The 21,622-nt window shown below is 49.7% G+C and overlaps 9 protein-coding genes across 9 annotated transcripts; 6 read left to right on the forward strand and 3 right to left on the reverse strand.

Annotated features, from left to right (window-relative positions):
• Positions 1-927: 927 nt before the first annotated feature.
• Positions 928-2,267, forward strand: COCVIDRAFT_93406 (hypothetical protein; the record flags this gene model as incomplete). Its single annotated transcript, XM_014703385.1, has 6 exons — positions 928-1,114; positions 1,173-1,344; positions 1,395-1,586; positions 1,635-1,700; positions 1,760-1,889; positions 1,947-2,267. 6 exons carry the CDS (start codon positions 928-930, stop codon positions 2,265-2,267), a joined length of 1,068 nt encoding a protein of 355 aa, XP_014558871.1.
• A 595-nt stretch (positions 2,268-2,862) lies between these two features.
• Positions 2,863-4,214, forward strand: COCVIDRAFT_35930 (hypothetical protein; the record flags this gene model as incomplete). Its single annotated transcript, XM_014703386.1, has 3 exons — positions 2,863-3,202; positions 3,251-3,380; positions 3,443-4,214. 3 exons carry the CDS (start codon positions 2,863-2,865, stop codon positions 4,212-4,214), a joined length of 1,242 nt encoding a protein of 413 aa, XP_014558872.1.
• A 1,435-nt stretch (positions 4,215-5,649) lies between these two features.
• COCVIDRAFT_14199 (hypothetical protein) lies at positions 5,650-6,843 on the forward strand (the record flags this gene model as incomplete). Its single annotated transcript, XM_014703270.1, has 1 exon — positions 5,650-6,843. One exon carries the CDS (start codon positions 5,650-5,652, stop codon positions 6,841-6,843), a length of 1,194 nt encoding a protein of 397 aa, XP_014558756.1.
• A 1,531-nt stretch (positions 6,844-8,374) lies between these two features.
• COCVIDRAFT_35932 (hypothetical protein) lies at positions 8,375-10,336 on the forward strand (the record flags this gene model as incomplete). Its single annotated transcript, XM_014703387.1, has 2 exons — positions 8,375-8,466; positions 8,575-10,336. The coding sequence occupies 2 exons, from the start codon at positions 8,375-8,377 to the stop codon at positions 10,334-10,336; spliced, it is 1,854 nt and encodes a 617-aa protein (XP_014558873.1).
• Positions 10,337-11,802: 1,466 nt separating this feature from the next.
• COCVIDRAFT_93374 (carbohydrate esterase family 1 protein) lies at positions 11,803-12,852 on the forward strand (the record flags this gene model as incomplete). The annotated part of the gene is made up of 2 exons (XM_014703388.1): positions 11,803-12,156; positions 12,211-12,852. The coding sequence occupies 2 exons, from the start codon at positions 11,803-11,805 to the stop codon at positions 12,850-12,852; spliced, it is 996 nt and encodes a 331-aa protein (XP_014558874.1).
• Positions 12,853-13,109: 257 nt separating this feature from the next.
• COCVIDRAFT_14202 (hypothetical protein) lies at positions 13,110-14,394 on the reverse strand (the record flags this gene model as incomplete). Its single annotated transcript, XM_014703271.1, has 5 exons — positions 13,110-13,427; positions 13,474-13,668; positions 13,770-14,138; positions 14,186-14,234; positions 14,306-14,394. The coding sequence occupies 5 exons, from the start codon at positions 14,392-14,394 to the stop codon at positions 13,110-13,112; spliced, it is 1,020 nt and encodes a 339-aa protein (XP_014558757.1).
• A 1,304-nt stretch (positions 14,395-15,698) lies between these two features.
• Positions 15,699-16,286, forward strand: COCVIDRAFT_35936 (hypothetical protein; the record flags this gene model as incomplete). The annotated part of the gene is made up of 2 exons (XM_014703389.1): positions 15,699-15,992; positions 16,056-16,286. 2 exons carry the CDS (start codon positions 15,699-15,701, stop codon positions 16,284-16,286), a joined length of 525 nt encoding a protein of 174 aa, XP_014558875.1.
• Positions 16,287-16,401: 115 nt separating this feature from the next.
• COCVIDRAFT_93325 (glycoside hydrolase family 30 protein) lies at positions 16,402-17,905 on the reverse strand (the record flags this gene model as incomplete). The annotated part of the gene is made up of 2 exons (XM_014703390.1): positions 16,402-17,458; positions 17,520-17,905. The coding sequence occupies 2 exons, from the start codon at positions 17,903-17,905 to the stop codon at positions 16,402-16,404; spliced, it is 1,443 nt and encodes a 480-aa protein (XP_014558876.1).
• Positions 17,906-19,323: 1,418 nt separating this feature from the next.
• Positions 19,324-20,631, reverse strand: COCVIDRAFT_24829 (hypothetical protein; the record flags this gene model as incomplete). Its single annotated transcript, XM_014703290.1, has 1 exon — positions 19,324-20,631. One exon carries the CDS (start codon positions 20,629-20,631, stop codon positions 19,324-19,326), a length of 1,308 nt encoding a protein of 435 aa, XP_014558776.1.
• Positions 20,632-21,622: the final 991 nt, after the last annotated feature.

Consider the following 21,622-nt stretch of genomic DNA (forward strand, 5'->3'; position numbering starts at 1 on the left):
CGAAACACACATCAAATCCTTCACAGCGATCATTTGCTTAAAAAGTCGACAGTAGGTACAGGCTTTCCGTCCTCCAAACTATTGGAACAACCGACTGGAGGAGTTTTACCCTGAATTGGAACTTCCTAGCTTCATAATATATGTGTACCTAAAGTATACCTTGATGTGCAGGGATCGCGGCAATTTTCGAGTCTTTGTTCTTTGCTCTAGCCGCCTCCGCGGAGGGCATCGTCGATGCATGTATGGCTACCTCCCAGAGGATTTGCAACTGAGGGCAAGGGATGAGCCACTGAAAACACTGCATACCATGAGCGACTCTATCAAAACATTACTAGTCCCTATGTGTACACGATAGGCGTTGCGAACTTGTAGGCGAGGGCCAGTGTAACTGGTCAGCCGCATCCACGCCGCAACGCCGCAACGCCGCATCCACCACGGCTCTTTTTTCCCTTCCACCATAGTTCCTGCTCCACAATTCTTTCTTCCTACTCACACCATCGCGAGTCATTCCATTGCTAAGCGAGGGTCGCGTGGACTGCTTCCAAGTTTCCGCCCGTTTATCATGTTCCGCGGACGCTGAGCAGTAATTGGAGGGGCAGCTCACGTAGTACAAGCTCCCCTTCTTTTGGCCGCCCTTTGTGTTGGGAGAGGAGCTTTTGTATGCAGTCCAGAGAAAGCTGTGAATGGGTAACCCGACTGATTTTCACACACCATCCAGCGGCGCATCCGACCCCTGATATAGAATCCTTTGCCAAGTTACTATCTACTGCATCCATCCCCATTGAGGGCTTGGAGCATTGAACGTCGGACCTCTGAAGTCATATGTGCATCCCCGGAAATGGAGCCTCATATAGGATCGCAGTGCGAGCCAGCCAGCCCTGATTCTATCAATATACTACTCACACGCCTTACCAGAGCTTCAGAAACATGCCTGATCCCAATGCGATACTCATCGAATGTCGGGTCGAGTATGCCATTGGGAGTGCCATTATTCTGTTGCGGTTCTTTGCAAGATGGAAAATTGCAGGACGGCGAGGTTTTCACTCGGATGATTTCTTTGCATTCTCATCTTGGGTGTTCTTTACCATGATTTATGCAATGGTAGAGTTTCTCAGTAAGTTTGCGATAATGACAAATGTCTTTACATAGAGATATCGAACTGAACCTCCCAGATGTAACTGGAGCTCCGATAGCAATGACACAGGAGCAGCGCGAAGCACTCCCGCCTGCAACGCGCAAGTCCATGCGAGAAGGTGCAAAGGCGATGTTTGCGTCTTTTTACTTCCTGATCTTCCTCGTATGGAGTCTCAAGGGCTGCATCATAATTCTATTCCTCCGTTTCACGTAAGTTCCAAGGTCTAGAAGAAGCAACCCATGCTTACAACAATATGCAGTAGGAACACTCCTCTTTATCGATATGTACAGGCCGTTGGAGGTATATCAATTGCAGCATTCATCGCTGCAATTACCACGCAGACTACGCATTGTTTGCCGTTGAAAAGGAACTGGCAAATACTTCCTGACCCTGGCAAGGAATGCTCGGCTGGTGTTGTCATCAACATCGTCATTGCAGTAGGCAATGTCTTGTAGGTGACTTCTTCAAATCGTATAAGAAATAACTAACACAAGGGTAGAGTTGATGCATTTTTGCTCGTAGTACCTCTTTGGATGCTCAAAGACTCACACATCAGACTTTGGCGGTGAGTTATTGCGGGTTCGCATCAGAAGTAAATTTTCCCTAGCTGACTTTTACTGATAGAAAAATACGAATCGTTTTCCTACTCTCCCTTGGACTGTTTGTCGTGGGAATGGCTACAGCCCGTTGCATCTTGTCAATTGGAACTTCTGTTCAAGTAGCTCTCGCCTCAGTATGGGCGCAGCGTGAGGCTGTAAGTTCAAACAGCTTCCTACCGCTGATATCGAGCTATTCTGACGTCTCACCAAAGATTGTATCAATTTTCGCTGTCAACGCACCAGTCATAAATGGTCTGTTTAGAGCAGAGACCTGGGTAACGAGAAAATGCACAAGCGATTACTCGTCGAAGAACTCTCGCACCTATTCAAATCCATTACACAAGAAGAAGAAAAGCGGCTTCGAGATTTACAGGATGACGGATTTTGAGACTAAGATGAGTGACATGGAGGCTACCAGGGCAGAGAGCATTGTCGAGTTGGTTACAGACCCGTCAGTTGCTTCATCTGCGTCGCAGTGGCGCTGCTCTGTCGAAGCGGCAAGTCAAAAAGGACATCCGAGACGCGCGATTTGAGTAAATGAAGGGATTGAAATAACATGAATGCCTCCGAATCTCTAACATGCAATCAGTGGTTTCAATTTTTTCAAGACTGAATCGCTAGAGCTACTACTAGAGTTCATATTCGAGCTGTCCGCTGAACGCTGAAAACTAAAGTCAGCCCTCCGGACTCATCTCCAATAATTCAGTTTGACATGATTGTAGCAAAAAGACAATGGATAGATATGGAAAGTCTGGTAGCAGAATGCACAGCTATGGGTTCGCTCCTAAAGCACCCAAACGCTGCGTGAAACGGTCCAGAATGTCAGAGCCTGCAAGATAGGATAAATCACCAGCAGGGGGTAACCTTTCTGCACGAGTCATCAACCACCATCAAATACAACATACGCGAAGGAATACTCCCTTGTGTCTGCTCCACAATTGCCAAGGCTATAGTCTTGCACGCCACATGCGACTGCATTCGAGGAGGGTAGTAGTGCCTTCAATAGCTCTGGCCCGTTACAGCCGCGGAAGTGAACCATAAGTATTCCCAAGCAACCCGCCTTGCCTGCCTGTTTGTACCACATATATGTATTTTTTGAGCGAACTCATACAACTGATACCAACTACCATGCGAGTGCCAGACTATTCCAAGAACGTGATACAGTCTTTGGACTCCATCCGACCCACACAGTTTGCAGACGATGCAGAGCGGTATGAAGCCAAAGAAGCCGCAAGACGCTTACTCAATCGTCTCGAGACTCCATTCGAGCAAGGTTGGAGGCTTTCACTAGAGACACCTGTGCTTATCGCTGGTATTCAGGTTGCTCTTGATCTGGGCATTTGGAAGAAATGGACCGAGGCGGATAAAAAGAAGCCAGGTGCGGCTGTTGATTTGGAGCAATTGTTGAAGTGGGCCAACAAGCAGGTTGAGCCGAACTTGTTGCGTAGGTCTACATTTTCAAGCCTGAGTAGGCGATCAATAAGACTGTACAAAATACTGACATGGAACCACGAAGGGAGATTTTTCAGACACCTTGCTGCACTCTATGTGCTCGAAGAAACGGGTGTTGATACCTGGAAACCAACGCCTTACTCACTGTCCCTTGGAGATACGGAATCGCATACTGATCAAATTACTCAATGCGGGTATGTCCAAACCTCAACAGTCATGTTTGATCGATTGATAGCCTCCCAACTGACGCGTTCAGCACCGACCATACGATTCCCACCGGGATCAATCTTCCCCGATTCCTCCAAAAATACAACTACCGTGAACCCATAGACTTGCAGGCTCTCGACAACTACCGCGACATGACCAACGGTACCGATTTCTTCGCTCTGTGCGCAGCAGATCCAGAGGGCAAAGGAAGCAGTTTCATGGGTCTCATGACAGCACTGCGAAACCACAAGATGGCGTGGACCGGCGTATACGACACGCGCAAAATCATCTGCGGAGCCGACATCTCGCCAGGCAAGCCTTTATTCGTTGACATTGGGGGTGCCCACGGCCTCGACACATCACGCCTTCTGGAACGACATGGCGATCTCCCCGCCAACGTGCTCATCGTGCAAGATACGCCCGAAGTCGTCGCCATGCCAATCGAGCATCTCGACCCGCGTATCGTAAAACAAGCCTACGACTTCTTCACCCCACAGCCCCAACTTCACGCCCGCGCATACTTTTTTCACGCAGTTCCGCATGACTGGCCCGACGCCGACTGCGTGCGCATGTTTTCGCAGGTCAAGACCGCGTTTAAACCGGGGTACTCGAAGCTTCTAATCTATGAGGTTGTGTTGCCGAAGAAGGGGGCGACGAGTCTGATGACGACGTTGGATTTGCAGTTGATGAATTGTACAAGTGGAATGGAGAGGACGGAGGAGCACTGGGAGCGGTTGCTGGGCGAGGCTGGGTTTAGGATTGTGGGAATTAGTCGGCATCCTCGGGCTGTGGAGAGTGTTATTGAAGCGGATTTGATGTGAGATATGGAGAAGCTGGGATGGGGAAGGGCTTCATTTAAGGGTTGGCCTTTTCCTCCTTCGCTGTTTTGTACGGTGCGCATCAATTTCAGATCCTTGATTAATCTAGCCTTGACATGGCATTTGTTCAAGTGATTTAATAAGAGGTTCGCTAGAGTCCGGGTCGCTCAGTTCTCTAGGTGGTGAGGTTAGAAAGCTGCCCATATAAAAAGAAATCAATAAAACATCTACATTGAAAACCACGCCGTTGTGTGAAGTAGCGAGATCTGGATTAACAAAAAAGATCAAAAAGAAGGGATTGATGATTGCATCGGCCGGGAATCTAATTGAATGTTAGGCACAAGCTTCGAATGCTGGAATGAATATGAGACTTACCGAACCCGGGGCTAGCCGAAACTGTTCTCTGGGAGAGATGGCAACGGCTAATTTTACCACTAAACCACCGATGCTAGTGTTGTGATTTGATGACGGTATTTTCAACATGAGCCTTTATGATGCAGTCGAAAAACACCGAGTGGGCGGCATAGGCATGTTTGTTATGTTCGCAATTGGGATTGCAGAGCGGGGATGTGTTGCAAATTTGCTCGCTTAGACGCACATCAAGTAGCTTGACTGTTGTGAGGTTAGCGAAAAGTATTTCTGGGTGCCAGGGTAGAGTAGTTCCCGCTGAGAGCCACTGAGCGGTCGAATACGTGGGTTTCTAATACACGGAATGGGGCTAGCTGAGCGGAGCTTCAAGACCATGATGCTTGAAGTGCAACAAATGGTCGTATGCTCTTGCAGGTCCATCTGACTCGATGCCTGCCATAGTTACATGGGTGCGGTCAGTATCCAAGTCATGGAGTATTATTGATGGGGATTAGACGTCAGATGGGGTGAGGTTGCTACTCAACATTGGAGTCTAGGGACTAACAGTGATCACATGCTTCGAGAGACTTATTGCGCGGATTCACGTTTGCAGTCCCATTGGATTGCCTGCTTTTCAGAGGTAATGCCAGAGATTGCCCACCGTATCAACTACGCCGTACTGCCCATGCACGTATACATTCATGAAGACTTGAGGTGATACGACGTATGGTAGATACTTTCCTTTTCATTTTGGTCGTCGATTGAGCAAGACAAAAAAATGCAAGATCGTCTTAGTAGTAGGAATACATTGGATCAGATTGACTAAAGCAAGCAAAGGAGGAATTGTGAACTGTCAAGGTAAGAGAGCAAAGCCAGAGTCGCGTTGCGAATAGAGTTGTACTAGCGCGCGTCCTCAAATAGACACGCTAGTAGATATGGGTGAGTGCTCCACTTCACCTTTGTCCTACTACAACCAACCCCTTCCATCAATACCACAATTGTTGCGCGATTGAGTTGTGAGAGTTATATTTACATTTTACCGATCTCGATTGCTCTACGTGCATCATCAGCGCTACAGAAACCGTCCAAGATGCCGCCCAAGAGTAAGAAGACGCGTGACACGAGTCTCAAGGGCGCGGTAGAAGCGGTGGAAACTCTCATCGCGACGCCTGGAAAGAAGAGAGGCCGCCCAGCCAAATCCCAGACAATTGCTAGTCAATCAACCCCAATTGCAGCCGGGCCTCCAAAGAAACGCGGTAGACCCTCCAAAGTGACGGCTGAAGATGTCGCCGTGCTCCCAGACGCGTCCGAGCCCACAAAACGCGGTCGGGGTCGCAAGCCAGACACGCCCAAGTCGGTTGCTCTAGCCGCAACGCCCAATAAGGCCAAAGGAAAAGGTACTAAGGACAATGTAGAAGCCGTCGCCGATTTGGCAGCACCGACTCCACGAAGGCGTGGCCGTCCTCCCAAAGCAGACGGCCTAGACCTGAAGCGTGTTGCGGGCACTGCTCGTGTGAGCAAGCGCCAGGCCGCTCAGTCCAAGATGACCAAGACAACAACCACCACCGCCACCAAATTGCGTACCCGTCTTCCACCAGCTAGCAAGGTATCCAAAGGAGAGCCTGCCCCACAACCAGCAAGGCGAGGGCGACCACCCAAGAATGCAGCACAGGCCCCTGCTGGTGCTGCTCTTGCGAAGAAGAAGAAGACACCCAGAGGTCGCAAGCCTGCTGAGGTGCCAATCGCAAAGCCTACAAAATCTACCAAGCCTTTGGCGCCCCGCAAGATGCGTGGTCACACTGTACGCCAGATCCCCGACAGATACATTGTCCAAGTCGACCAGCTCTTGCATGACCTGATGCAGGCCGACGCAGATGCCGCGACTGAGAAGCAGGTACAGGAAGAGGAGGCAAACCAGGCACATGACGTGGAGGTTGAGGCTGACGTGGAGGACAACATCGATGAAGAGAACGTGGAGCCAACTAGCGCCACCGTTGGCTCAGAAGAGGCTGCACTAGACGCCGGTGCTGGATCCGAGTCAGGTCATCAGCAAGATAGTCTAGGCGACCAGTACTCGGATGGCGTGATGGATGACTTGGGGCAAAGTGAACCTGCCTCGGACCAAAACAGGGAACAGGAGCCAGAATTGCAGTCCGAGTTGAATGGCGACTTTGATGATCCTCCCAGCCACGAGGACGAAGATGGCATCCTTGTTCCCCAACAGGAACTTGATATGCAAGATGAGGGGTATGCAAATGGTGTCGAAGACGGACAATTACCATGATCCACAAAGGGTCAACAAAATTAGCCCATGAAAGCCCAGTGCTGTGTTTCCACCGTCTTGGCGGGATAGTGGATTTAGCCTCTTGCCATTTAACACTTGATCTACATACATACATTTACATCGAGCCTCGTTCCGTAGGTGTAAGGAGGCAGCCTTGCGGTCGGGCACTAAGCCTGCGACCGGTTCTCTTAATTTCTTTCTAGTACATGCGCGTGGCAAGCATGCCTCAAACCACATGCTCAGGTTTTCTTTGTACGTACCATGAGTTGTTGCAAAGCTCAACACGTGCACCACGTTGAGACGACGCACCCTACTGCGGCCAATAGAACACCCAAAAACGGCGCCCTGTTCCTGACGCCAATTGCAGCGAAAAAGCACCCGAATGCTTTCTTTTGTCCAAACCCTTGTCTCACTTGGAGCATGAGAGGGGCGGGAAATAGGCAAATTACAGTTTCACTCCGTCCTTTGCTTCTGCCTTGGAGATGAGTTGGCTGTCAGCGCAAAATACCACCGTCTCCCCTCCGTCGCATCACTTTTATCGCTCCCACACCTGCCAAGGCGGTTGCACACTGGCGTCGTCTGGAAGTGACATCGGCTCCCATGGCCCGAAGCGGTGTCTCCCGCAACACAAACGCCTCCCACTCTACTTAGAGTACTTTCACAAGCACGCGGATTTGCCGGGTAATATGAGCGATCTTGGGCGTAACTTTACAAGCTGACGTCGTGTCTTTGACTGGTCGCTCTGGCATTGCTCCACCGAAGTGGTGCGGGTCGATCCCGGTCTGCTCAAACTGGGCTGGCGGCATATCCGCTTGCATCTGCTCGTTCCCGTTTAGGCTTCACGAAAAGCACAAGAAGCCAATTGAAACCAGAAAAAGCAAGCCACCACTTGGCGGTGCTCGGTCAGTGGTAGGCTTCTTCCGGTTCGCCCGCATTTGATCAGCGGGGTGCAGCATCGCCGTGGCCACTCCCCATTGATCTACCCGCACTTGGCATCACTATCTCAACAGCCCGACCTACTAAGCGTCACGTCGACCCGCTTACTCTGCATGCGATCGCTCGCGCTCCTCGAAACACCGACATGGTGTCGTCTTTGGCTGTTTATGACGAGCTGAAATCACCGTCGTGGCTTACCCCACTTCTCAAGTCGCCGACAATCCTGCTGAACAAGTCCTCCATTAGATGCGCCATCGCGAGCTGCTGCATGTGCTTTCCTCGAAAAAGAAAGGCCAGTCGAACTCCAGCTGGGATGGTTGCTCTATTTCGCCAAATGCACTGGGCTTATTGCGTCACCTATGCGTGTTGCTCTTTGCTTGCAGTCAACCTCGAGCAGTCCATGTGTCAGATGATAGGCTTGCTATTCTCGTAGAAAGTGTCAATGTGCCATTTGAAAGCTATCGAATCAGCTAATTCATTGCCCCTTCACTTCCGCCACAGACAGCATAAGTATCGCCAGCCGCTCGTATTTTCCACTTCCTAAACTTCAACCACTTTTTTTCCATTTCATCTTTTCTTGCATTTCATAGCCACCATGACCGACATGTTCCCAGTCGAAAACGACATGACGCCTGAGAAGCTCACTGTCATGAAGCTCAAGGCCAGCGGGCTTGGCCGAGATATCATGTCGGAGCCCTCATCCCCTACCGGCAACCGATCCTTCTCTTTTGCATCCCAGGCCAATGGCCATATGGGAACGCTAACCACCCGTCGATCAAATCGCCAGCTCAATAGCTCCTCTCGTCGTACCAGTAGCTTTCTCCAGTCACATCGTAGCAAGATGTCTAGCGAGCTTACTACTCAGGCGGATGGGAAGGTCTTCGCTCTGATGGATCTCATTTCAAATGCTTCTCGCGAAGCTGCCTCGCTCAAAGAGTCATGGGCACGCATCCTCTCAGAGCGTGACACTCTATTACGCGAGCGAGACGAGCTTATGGTCACGGTTGAGGAGGTGACCGAGGAGATTCAGCGCAAGGAAGCCGAGCACTCACAACACGGCCACGAGCATGGAGAGAGGAAGAGGCAGGTCGAGAAGCTTATTCTTGAGCTCACAGCTGTTGTCGCACAAGTTTCGGAACATAAAAAGAAACTTGCGGATCGCGACCGTGCACTGGAGCTGACCCGCCATGAGCTTCACGAGCTCCAAGCCTCTGTCGCACTCACGGTCGGCGAACACGAGAGGACTCGTTCCGAGCTGGAAGCCACATATGCAAGACTCAAGATCTGCGAGAGTGAGCGCGACGTTGCCCGCCACGACTCGGAAAAGCATCACAATGAAATTCGCGCACTTGTTCGTGAGCACACCGAGCTTAAAAGCAAGCACTCAGAAACCATCTCCAAGTTCGACCTGACCCGCAAGGAACTCATCACTATCAATGAGCGTATCAAGTTGTTCGAACTTGAGCGGGACGAACACCTTCATGACAAAGACCGCTTGAATGAGGAACTGAAGCGTGCCAAGTTCAGGATCGAGGAGGCAACTCGCGAATTCACTGAACTCACTGAGAGCCACGACCGCGTTCAGCGAGAGCTTCATAAGCTCAAGGAAACCCTTCGGTCTGTCGAAGCAGAGCGTGACGACTTTTCCTTCACTATTGAGAACTTGCGTCGCGACGTCAAGCTCAAGGTTGCTGGGTGGGAGGAAGCTGATGCTCGTGCCAATGAGTACTTGCTCAAGCACGAACACGTCAAGCGTGAAGTTGTCTCTGTCAAAGAGAAACTCCGAGAGATCGAGCTGGAGCGTACCGAACTCTCCAGTGTTATTGATCGTTCCCGTGAGGAGCAACGTCTTATCGTCATTGAACGCGAGCAACTCAAGCAAGATGTCCACGACGAGCATCGCAAGGTCGAAGATGGTCGCCGCCGTATCAATATCCTCGAAGAGTCTCTTCGCCGGTCTGAGCTCGCCACCGCTGAGATCAAGTCCGAGATCCTTACCCTAACTGAACGCAACCGAGTCCTATACCGCGAGGGCGAAGACTCCCGCATCAAGCAAGGACATCTTACGACTGAGATTGCCAGTCTCCAGGAACAGTTGGCCCTCTTCCAAACCGAGATTACCAACCTCAAGTACGATCGTGATCGCGCACACTCCGACCTCAATGCCTGGAAGCACAAGTATGAAGAGATTACCGAGACAGTCACATCCTACGAGGACTCTTCTGCAGAGTTTGAGTTCGAAATCACCTCTTTGCGCACATTGTTGAGCGAGGCTCGCGAGCAAAAGGAGCGTGCCATCCAGGCCCGCCACGCCGCCGACCGCGAGCGCGACGAGTACATTGCCAAGTACGAGGAAAAGTGCCGCGAAATGGAACGCTTCGAGGAAAACGCCAGCAGCATGTACCACGCCCACAGCAATGCCAACGGTAGCCGTATGGGCAAGACGACAACTCACACACGGGTTGTCTCTGGCGGCACCACCATCCACAATCATGATGCGAGTAGCGGCCACGCCCACGCCCACGAGCACGGAGAAGGGAATTCTCTGTTCGCCTAAAGAAACGAACAGCAAGACCGAGGTCAATCCTGACATTGACGAATTTGGGTTTCATAGCTTTAAGCATTGGCAGCGCTCGAGTGAGGAGATCAGCATGCGGAATGGGGTTTTTGAGATTTCAGGCCCGCCGCCATCGCCATCGCCGTCGCCGTCACCGTCGCCGCCGCTACTACTGCAGTCACCACCGTCATCATCATCACCACCACCACTACCGCCGCCGCCGCGACGAGCGCGACCGCTTTATCATCTCAGAAACTCCACCGTGGTTGCGAATGAGGTAGAGGCGGGAGAGGTGGAGTATTGGGCGTATTTTGAGGATGGATGGATGAGATTGGACGCTTGGTAGCAGGGTATTGGCGTTACCATGGCAGGTTACCTGGTAATAATTCATTCATAGTTTACTGAATCTTCTTTCTTTATATGCTGTGTTCGTCTCATCGTATATGGATATGCGACTGTGATGCTGTACCAAGTGATGCTGTGAACAAGCCTTGTGCAGTATACTGATTGAAATTTTATCGTGATAATTTGCTCTGCAAACGTCCGCGGTTTCTGCTAATAAGACATCATTTACAGTCCAGGGTAACGCGGAAATATTATTAAGGTTTGCTGGACGTGTACCCGGGGTTCCGATGGTTCTAGACGGATCGTTTCATGCGCGAGGAGTTTCCCGCCAACAACTATAAATAGTATCTAAGCATGTCACTGTTCGAAATTCGTTGTTATGCAGTTGCCCTGCTAGAGTTGCAAAATGCAAATAGTTTGAGTTGAAGTCATGACATTGTGTGTTCATCGATCATTTCGGCTTGATAAGGTAAACTCTGGTAATCGTATTCTGGACGTGTATGCGCAATCGATCGTCAATTGTTAACCGTGATCTGTTAATTGTCAATCGTCAAATGCTAAATGATAAACGTTACATTCTTGATATCTCGCCATAGTTAGTAGTAATTTCAGACTACAAGCATATCACTGAACGAGATAACCAGTATGCAAGGTTGGGTGTAATGATGCTCCTAATTTGATCTAGACTTACCCCTTGATAACGCTGACATACCTAACACATCAGAACTGCATTGGATAATGACAATCTTGAATGAGGCCTATTACATACCTTGGCAATTCAACCAAGTCTACTAGGAAGGGGGACTGCCAATAAATGTCATACCATGTGGCTGATTCGAGACATCTATAGTCCTAATGAAATGTTGTTCACCGACTGTTTACTACCTCGAGCGTAAAAGCGCATCTCAGCACTAAGCAACGGGCCGAAAGAAGTTTGACCGTTGCAATCTACGGCTGACAACTGGGCCGAGCCGGGACCGTTGAGCTGATCGTGCGCGACGGAAGGAAGATGTCCACAGCCGTTGCGTTTTTTTCCTGTTATTCGGTATAAATGGCGCGTGTGCCTTGGCTTGAGGTGATCCGTACGGCAATCGGTCTCCTTACGCTCCACGATCGCAATAATGGCTCCTCTTACCCTCGCCCTAGGTGTCCTCGCAGGGCTTACACCCCTTGTCCTCGCAAGCCCCGGCTGTGGTAGTTCGTTGCCGGTCAAGTTTAAGCCTGGTACTTCAACCACCAATGTGACTATTTCGTCCAAGTCAGTCATTGGCAAAATAACGGAACGGGAATACATTCTGCATTTACCTGCCAATTATGATCCCTCCAATAATAAGCCAGCGCCTCTGATCTTTGCTTTCCACGGCCAGTTGCAGCCTGCGCGGAATATGGAGAAGATCAGCCAGTTGTCAGACCCGAACTTCAACAAGGATTCTATTGTCGTATACCCTGCCGGCATGGACGTCCAAGCCCCGGGTGTAAGTTAATCATGTTCGGTACTATGTTTTGATTTGGCTAACAAAGTGATGCAGGTTCAATGGCTAGGCGACGTTGCTGCGCCCAACTCTTCGGTAATTGACGACCGCATCTTCGTCGATGAGATCCGAAAGAACCTGACAGGTACTTTTTGCGTGGATGAAAGGCGCCTCTACGCCACTGGCGTATCCAACGGAGGAAGCATGGTTGCGCTTCTCATGTGCGACGCAACCCTTAACAAGCACTTTGCTGCCGTTTCCACCGTTGGTGGCGCCTTCTACCCAGACGCCGTCATGACGGAGCCGCTCTACCAAGCAGGATGCAAACCAGACCTGCAGGGCCGAGCGCTTCCTTACTTGAACCTTCATGGTCTCAGTGACAAGATTGTTCCGTACAACGGCAACAACACCCCGCCCTTCATCCCCGTCCGTGAATGGGTCGACACATGGGTTGCACGTGACAACTGCGAAAGCAACTACGAGACCGAAGTTGCTGAGAATGGAACCGTGACAGATCTCAAGTGGAAATGCCATGGCCACAAGGATCTGGTGCTGCACAGGGAGATCAAGGGCTATGGCCATGGCTGGCCCAGCAGGGTCGAACAAGGCGAGCCGTTCGATTCAATGAGTGGCGGGTCAACCAAGTGGGATGCTGCACCATATATTCTCAATTGGTTTAGCAAATGGGCTACCTACTAGGCGGCGAAGCGCCGGACCTGTAGGACATATTCATTGTTAAATATTCATCTATTAAATACGAGTACAAGAAGTCATGGCAATAATTGAGAGTATTATACAGAAGATTAATATCGTCCCAGTCTATGCTTTTAGATGCTTTTTGATATGCATACATTATTATGGATTCTTCAACACGATAGGTTCAGGTGGCAGTATTGTACCTGAGTTTACTTTTTGTTGACGCTCGGATGTTTTTTCTTTTGAAAACCCCCTACACCTCAATCTACCAAGAATCGTTGTGAATCCCGATCTGGCGTCGGCACAATGTTGTAGTTGAGCCGTTGGATGTAGTAGTCATCCTCAAGCTCATGCGCTTGAGGCCGGCGTTTTATTTGCCCAAGTAAAATAGGCTTCAACCCTTTCTTGAAGTTGAACATGCAAACACTGCCAGCGACTAACGAGAACAAAGAGAGTGCGCCACCTATGCAAATATAGAAAACCATCTCATCTTTCATCATCGTCCTGGATAGTGGCCCATGACCATACAAGACCAGCAATCGGCTGATGACGTAGGTGATATTAGCAGCATGGAAGAGCTTGGCCGAGTTAGTCAGATACTGATACTAAAGAGACTAGACTTACCAAGACCATGATCATGCCGATGCGGGTTTCATGTCGAACAAAGTACACGGCCAGAGCCAAGTGTAAAAGCGTGGCAGGGATGATAGCCATGGTCAAAGAGAATTCTGGCTCAATATAGTGCACATTTATCAAGCCGTAGATCAATATGAAGGCAAAGACAAAGTAGGGTGTGTACTTGAGGAAACCTAGATAGATCTGTATAACTGTCAGCAAGGGAACGATTGCGCTGATATGTAGATGCGGATACGAACTTGATAGCACATGTACTTCCACTGTATGGCCATGTCCGGACTGACGTCTTGATACAAAGCCCACGAAAATTCACGATAAAGTTTCATGGCGACAGCGCACATGACAGTGCTGCAGGTAGAGCTAATAACGGCGCAGACAATCAAACCGGGCGATACACGCCTCCAGAATTCCCAGTCTCTTTTCACAAAAGGAAGGTTCTTTCCGTTGACACCAACGGCGGCTCTCGCCGACGCATTGTGTACCTCTCCATATTGCAATATGGTTGCAATTGAAAGACACACGTTAGCGACACATAGCATAAAGATCTGAATGTGGTTTTTAATGCGGTATGCGTCTAGTGTTAAGATCAATTGATAGAGACAGCCAAGGGTGTTGATGGAGAGAGTCAAGGATATAACGTAGGCTAATGGGACCTGGGAAACCATCAGTAATGCTCGATCGACCGGTTGGGGAGTAGTACCTCGTATATTGGTTTATTGACCCATTGTAGATAGACGACCAGAATGACTCTAACATGCGCATTAGTAAGAAAAATCAAACACCTTGGTGGAGCAAGCGTGTCTAAGATGTTGAAACATACATCTGAATGATAGTATTGACCACTCCTTGAGTCGCTGCAGCTGCGGCAAAGACCCATTCCAGCCGTGTTTCAGGCCACCACGACGGCATGATGCTCGTATCGCGCGATTAAAGGCCTTGTTAAATGAAGAAATCAAGTAGCAAAGAAAGATGGAAAAACATAGAAAGAAGTAAGGCGACGAAACAGCCTGCAGCCACAAAGTACGAGTACGAGGATAGCGTAGCGGGCGGCGCAGGATTGAGCCAATGTAAGTTTGCAAGAATGATAATAGAGCAAAAATGAAAAGTGCCAAAGCCGCAAAAAAGCTGTTAACACTATGGGGGATCGGCGAGGACGCCCCACAATCAAAACTTGAACACGAGATAGGAGATGGCACTAGAGGCCCGATGCGGTAACGAGGGCCCCGATGACGCGACTCTACCACGTAGTATACTTTGCCCTAGAGCGACATGGGCATGTAATTGGCAGTCAGTGCTAATTACTTTGGCTACCGATTCGCTATGCGAACTCGGTGCAGACTTGGTAGAGATGTTTTTGTACAAATGCTGTTTCGACCCAGGACCGAATGGATTCCATGTCGCTGAATTCTCGGACTTAAGCTTATATATGTACATGTGTATGTATGTACATATGTATTGACACGTTTTTTCCTTTACACTTTGGCGACTCCAGCAGCATGAAGTTAGTGCGCGTCGTCACATCGCTCTAGCGCATTTAGGTCTCCTTTCTGTGTTATCATCACTGGTGCGCGGTCCCGAAACTCTGCCACCATATCGTGCATCTGCAGGCCATGGTGTCAGTTAGGGGTTAAGTTGTTATCAGAAACTGGTTGATCTTGGTCTGTTGCGTGACCCGCAAAAGAGGCGGTGCGAAAGCATGTTCTGCCGAGATATGCGGTCGCGGAAGCTCCGGCAGAGGAATGATCGACTTCGGCTAGCTGCATCTGCACGTCCCGGTAACAAGTGCGAGGCTGAGTCTTGTGTTGAGGAGCCGTTCTTTTTTGCCTACACAGTAAGTACGCCTACATGATAGTATAATGTATCATGGTGAGGCTGAGAAAGGATGTGACCCCGATATACGTAGTAAGAGGAGAGCGTCTTGCGTACTGATTAATGACAGCAAGAAGCATTCATTCTGCACTTCCAGTACCAAAGCCCCCCTTACCTACTATATCTACTTACTCACATTCTATCAGCACGTCCCACATGTCAAGCGCATCTCCCCTCCATATTGCAGATGGTGTATTGTGATGCGCGACGTGGATGGCCTTTTGAACGTTGCTGCCATCCAATCTAGACAGGGATTGGAGCATCCAACCCTCGACTCTTCCACGTGTTGCAGGGCGCCTCCACTTCCATCACCACTCGGTCCCAGACCCTGGCTACCAGTCGCAATGTCCTTCCTCGCCAACCCGTTCCTCCGCCCATCCAGAGCACAGAATGCCTGGTTTCTCGCTGGTTCAACGTCATCATACCCAAATCTCGATGACTCGATGCGAGTCAGCGAGCAACGGCCGTGCGGCGGAAAATTTGTACCTGGCTGTCGGGTATTTCACGTGCCTCAAGATGACAGCTCCAAAGCGACAGAGATCTCCATTGATGATTGGAAGGATCCCGATCTGGGTGGCAATGCAAAAGATCAGGTCATGGTGTTCCAGTACAAGGGAAAGTTTATTGCCGTGAACCACGTAGGTGGCAAAAGCAAAGAAAAAACTGTAACCTCGCCTATGTGTTGACCATGATATCCGCAGGAATGCCCGCACTCTTCATATCCTCTTTCCAACGGCGCACCCTTTGATATAGAGGACTTTGGAGTGGTGCTAAGCTCAGGAATTCAATGTCCTAAACATGACTGGTCCTTTGATTTGCATACGGGACGATCCGATCGTGGCAGTTACAAGCTTCAAGTTTGGGAAGTCCAACAAAGAGCTGGTGCTGACGGTGACGAAATATGGGTAAGGAGAAAGCAAAGGATTGGATGAGATACCCTCAAAGATCACGGCAAATACATGTTCATAAAGAAGCAAGATGATCAAAGATAGCGAGTTCTGAGACAAATGTCTCTTTGATTTCATAGCACATGAAGTACCCTACACTTTACAGCTTGACGCCCGTAATCTCGAACGTCTGAACGACATTCTTTCCAAAGTACGACCAGAACTTGGTTCCGTTAATGACAGTGTCGCTGTGCTTTCCATACTGTTCACCGGTACCGATCTGGGTAGCCCAGCGAGTCACTGTTGCGCCGTTCGCTGGACGCTGCGAGAAGCTCGACAAGTCAAAGTTGAGGTATTGCGCATTGCCCCAGTTGACCGCTACGATGACTAGGGTGGATTTACTGGCGTCGTATGCAGCGACGGTATAGTCACTGCCACCATCGAGAATCTGCATGCCTGGACGAATATGCCTGGCAAATTGGGCGAGGACAAAGTACTTTTGCGTTGGACCACCCACCGTCTTGGCGTCGTTGTCGGCGTCAATCAGGCCCCAGCCGCCTTGGTCGAGGACTTGCCAGTACTCCCAGGCTACGGGCTTGAGCCATCGGAAATCGAGCAGCAGGTTGCTTGCCATTTGCTGACCGGCTGCTTCACCGTCACCGTACTCGCTGTTGTAGACTGGCTTGCCGGCCTTTGCAGCCAGGTCGTGGACGGCTACACGGTCACCGTTTCCGTACTGGTAGCCATGTACGTTGACACGTGCAATTTTGGAAAGCGCGCTGCTTCCTATGTTCTTGAGGTTATCGCGGGCCTGGTCATAGTAAGACTCGTCTGATGCTGCAATCACAGTCGCCAGCGAGCGGCTTTTCAGGTGCTTGTCAAGATACCCAATAATCGTCGCCTGGGTGGCTACGTCAATGTGGCATCCCTCCTGGGTGCCATCGGCCTTCCACCAGTTGGCTGTAGGCTCATTAAATGGGTCAACAGTTTCGAACTCAATGCCCCATTTGGACTTGAAGACTTGAGCAACCGTTGCCATGTACACGGCATGCTGCTCCAGGTTCCACGATTGGATGTTTTCGGATCCATCGCTGGCTCCGGATGGGTTGTGGTTGCGTGTCATCCACCACATTGGGCTGTTGCTGAAGAGTTCGGTCTTTTCGACACCCCTCTCGATAGCCTTTTGCAGAGCCTTTCGCTGATTGACATCCACATTCCTATATTCCGGCAACTAAACTTAGTGAAGCACTTCGGAAAAACTATGTAGTGTTGTCTCACCAGTTCCAGCTGGCAGAATTTGGGTCAGAGCTCGTCCAATCCAACCAGAATCCTTCCATTTGCCTCGATCTCTTGATGTTGGGTGACACGACCATCTTGTCTGTGCCGACGGTGTTCCAACTGCATGCGCCAGCGTTATAGCGAGCGTGATTGAAGCCGAGACCTGGCAGAGTAACACTACCGAATTTGGTATCCTTGAGCGTGAAGAATATATCTGCCAAATCGTCTCGGTCGCCGAATTGCTGAGCCCACCAGGCCAGCGACGTTCCCCATCCTTCCCAGGTTCCCCAGTTTGTCTTGGGGTTAATGGTAGTCGTCAGATCGGCGTTGACGCAAAGGCCGCTGGCGAGCACGAGGGCTATCTCAGTAAGAGTAGGAGCGCGCATGGTGACGGAAACCCAAAGGTACTAGAGCTGAAGGTCGGGAACATGGTGGCGCCATCGGTCACTTCTTATGGAAATACACGGCGGCACTCAATCCTAGCCACGATCTTGTTTCGAGTATAGAGGCCCGGTCTAAACCCACTTCCATCCGCTCCAAGGATATACATAAGCCCGTTGATGCGTGATGGTGTCAGGAAAGAGGGGTTGTGCTGGTGAATTTGTTCAGTTAGTACTCAGCACAAGCGGGGGGGTGTTGCACTGCCAATCATGTCGTATACGAGAAGGCCCCGAATTCATCTCCGTTACTTTCTGGAGCCAACTTTCGACGTAAATGGCTAGCGTATATGAATCACTACCATTATACGTCTTGGAGATCCATGCATCTGTGTAGTGTGACGCAATAAACTCTTCTCCTCCTGGTTATTGACATCCATAGGTCGGAATAATGAATTGCCCAATTCTTCCGCTTGCAGCACCTTCCGCCTTGGTCATGACTAGATTCGACACTTGATGTCCTAAACAATGCCGATCATGACAGTAACAGGTATTGCATCCGCACTCCGAACGTTTAAATTGCAAATTGGCGTGTGGAAGCGGAAGAAGCCGAGGTTATACCGTAGTTCCCGGCTGCTGTTATCTTGGCCTACCATCATCAGGTGCAGGTGACAGGTCCAAACCATGGCACCGGAGGAATTCCCGCTGTCTTACTCCTAGTCTAACTCGCTCGAATCGGTACGTTTTCCCGACCATGCGTTCCAATGGCACGGTGCGAAAGGTGCAGATGATCATGTAGTATCATGCGCAGCCCAACTGTATTACCGACCAGACGGTAGGACTCTTGTGAGAACAACTTGAAAAACTGCAGAAGCCTGAAAGGTCTACAGATTATATTGCAATACCCTGCTCGATATACAATGCATAAAAAAAATGCTACTTGTGGCAGTCATAGTCCGCGCTGACGTGTGGATGTTATTGGTGTCCACGTCGTGGTATGATCCTATTTACCTCTTACACAATAATGAAATTCTTGTCGCAGGCATTTTGCTATATTTAGAGAGGAATCTGACGAAACTTTCGAAACCAAGAAAGGCCTCAGTACCACGGGAGAACTGTCGGTTGGTCCAATAATTGTGGAAGGCAGACATAACACCATAATCTGAGTAAGCGCTATGTGAAGATGGCCGGAATGTACCTTTCATGATAAGTCATACGAACATACGTACGTAGATCACTCGTGAATAGGTAGTTAACGATCCAGCGTTTCGCCATGCAATTTTTCAATGTAAGAATTGCATTAAGCAAATTGAGTTCGTATACCAGCACATTTCGTGGACTTGAAAAAAAGGTCGTTGAAGCAAGTTTTTTCTTATTAAGCCCTGTCGTATATTATGGTTATGCAATTCTCCAAACTGTTGGTACCCTCACGCGCCAAGACCAAAATCCCAGACTTGGACTTTTCGGTCGGGAAAAGGTCCGCCCTGTCTTACAAACAAGCTTAAGACGTTAAAGTTCTTAAGCCTGACCTCATCCACCAACGGTTCGCCAGCAGAGTTTGGAATGTCTGCTATCTTCTTCCAATCGTTGTAATTCGCGCCCGCAGTCGCGGCCCAGAGCTGAATTGTCATCTTTGGCTGGTCCGGGAGAATCGCAATTACACTGTCGCCAGTAGCGACAATCTTGCCGCGGTAGGCAAGGTATGGTGGCGTAGAAAGACCAGGTGCGTTGATGGCAGTCTTGGTAAATTTTCCAGCTGCTGTTCGTAGGTAATGGTAAAACTGCGGTGTGCCTGTTGAGTTATCGCGCATCAATGCATGGAAACGACCTTGACGGTCTGCGAATTGCGCTTCCTGGTTGATAATTTGGCTGTTCTGCGGTATCGAGTAGACCTTGATTCCAGGTGTTGAAGGCTTAATGGGAACCACGACTGTTTGGCCGTTGGTTTGTTTCCAAGTTTTCCCAGCATCCTCTGACAAGGCAAAGTAAAAGTCGTGGTTTGTACTCGCATCAGGAGTTTCACGGACAGTCCATGAAACGAACAATTTCCCTCCTTCGCTGCTGATACCATTAACGTAGGCATTGTTGTCCTCGCCCTGCAAGTACTTTCCCACGGCGGTCCATTTCCCAGTAGTGGTAGAATAGCGGTGGATATATGAGTCTCCCGCACCAGATTGCCCTATCCGGAACTCCATCAAGAGGTCGCCACCATCGATAGATTCGAAGCGAGGGTAAGTCAGCGGTGTCCATGGGCCAGTGGAACCTGGCAGACTGTGCTGCACAGCTCCGAATGCACTTGCAGTCCATGCAGAAGGAACAGTCTTGGCGATACCAGCGTTGCTCACACGATAATTGAGCGGAACGTCATGGTGGTCAAAACTCAAATGTATCTTTCCATCGCCGCTGATGCCCATGGAAATAGTGTTGTGCTCATCGAGTGTCGTCTGTTCGTAGTCGCTAAAGGCAAAGTACTGCCAGTCGCCAAGCGAAGGTGAAATTTTTCGCCGCCCGAGATTGACATAATGCTTGCCGTATCCAGAGGCTGTCTTGTAGAAGGCTACATACTGGTAGTCCCCAAACGTCGTCAAGGCGTGTTGTTGGAAAGCAAGACCATTGAGACGGACTGATCCCTGAACATCGTCTGTAATGTTCCAGTTCTTCACCGAGGTGACTGAAAGGGCAGAAGTAAGGGATGAGAGCCCTACCAAAGCCAGTAGGGATGGAAAGAACTTCATGGTCACGCAGGTGAGCGCTGTAATAGGGGCGCAATCTCACAACTTATGCGATGTTTACTATAACCCTGGCAATATATCAATTTGACTAGTTGCATGGTTTTGATTCAGGGCACGATGCATCATCTGGTCAATACGGCGCCGCTAGTGGGCCCAGCTAACTCGATGCATCAGTGTCGGATTTTCGGGGCATTATTGACACGAGGTGGGGAAGCCGGGGAAGTGGTGCACGTGAATGGGTAAGTTACCTGTTTTGGAATGCAGGTATTCAGGAATGGAGCCTGTTGCTATGCTCGTTAATGTGTATGTATGCATGTTCATGCCTTGTTGTAGCAACAAAAGCAAGTCGGGTCTGATTCTTGTGTGTCGCATTCGCAACAAGGAGAGCAGCGGACTCATAGTAGATATAAGAAGATACAGACGCTATAGAGAGGTAGTTAAGGAGGTAGAGGCTGTCTGTAAGTAATAGGTCGATGGGTGCTTCCCAGCATAGACATCTGTGAATAGATGTTCTCTTCTTTTGACTAACAGCTCAACGCATTGCAGAATACTAAATCAGTAGTACGTAACATACGGACGCGATATGTGATAGTACAAGGTTTTCCCCTTCGCCTTACACGACTCGGCCGACGACCTGCTCAAACACGACAATTACAACCTCAACAACAGTACCATTATCTTTGCCCAACCGACCATGAGCCGGTCCTGGACGATAACAACCATAGACTAGAAGTCTCGACAAGCGATACGTTGCCGAATATGGCAGGAGCCACTGCAGCCAAGGGCTGTTCTCTTGGCAAGTACGGAGGTGCCTTTCAAAAGTATTGTCTGCCAAGAATAATCTAACCGAAGTACGGCCGTCTTATCCGAGGCTTATCTCTCCCTTCTATGTACTCATTACCACCTTCTAGCTCAATTATCTTTTGAATATGTACAAGAATTCGCTCAATCCAAGCTTGGATCTTAAGTTGCGAGAGATCTCTCCAGCATTTCT

This window comes from Bipolaris victoriae, assembly GCF_000527765.1.
Source record: "Bipolaris victoriae FI3 unplaced genomic scaffold scaffold_23, whole genome shotgun sequence".
NCBI lineage: Eukaryota > Fungi > Ascomycota > Dothideomycetes > Pleosporales > Pleosporaceae > Bipolaris > Bipolaris victoriae.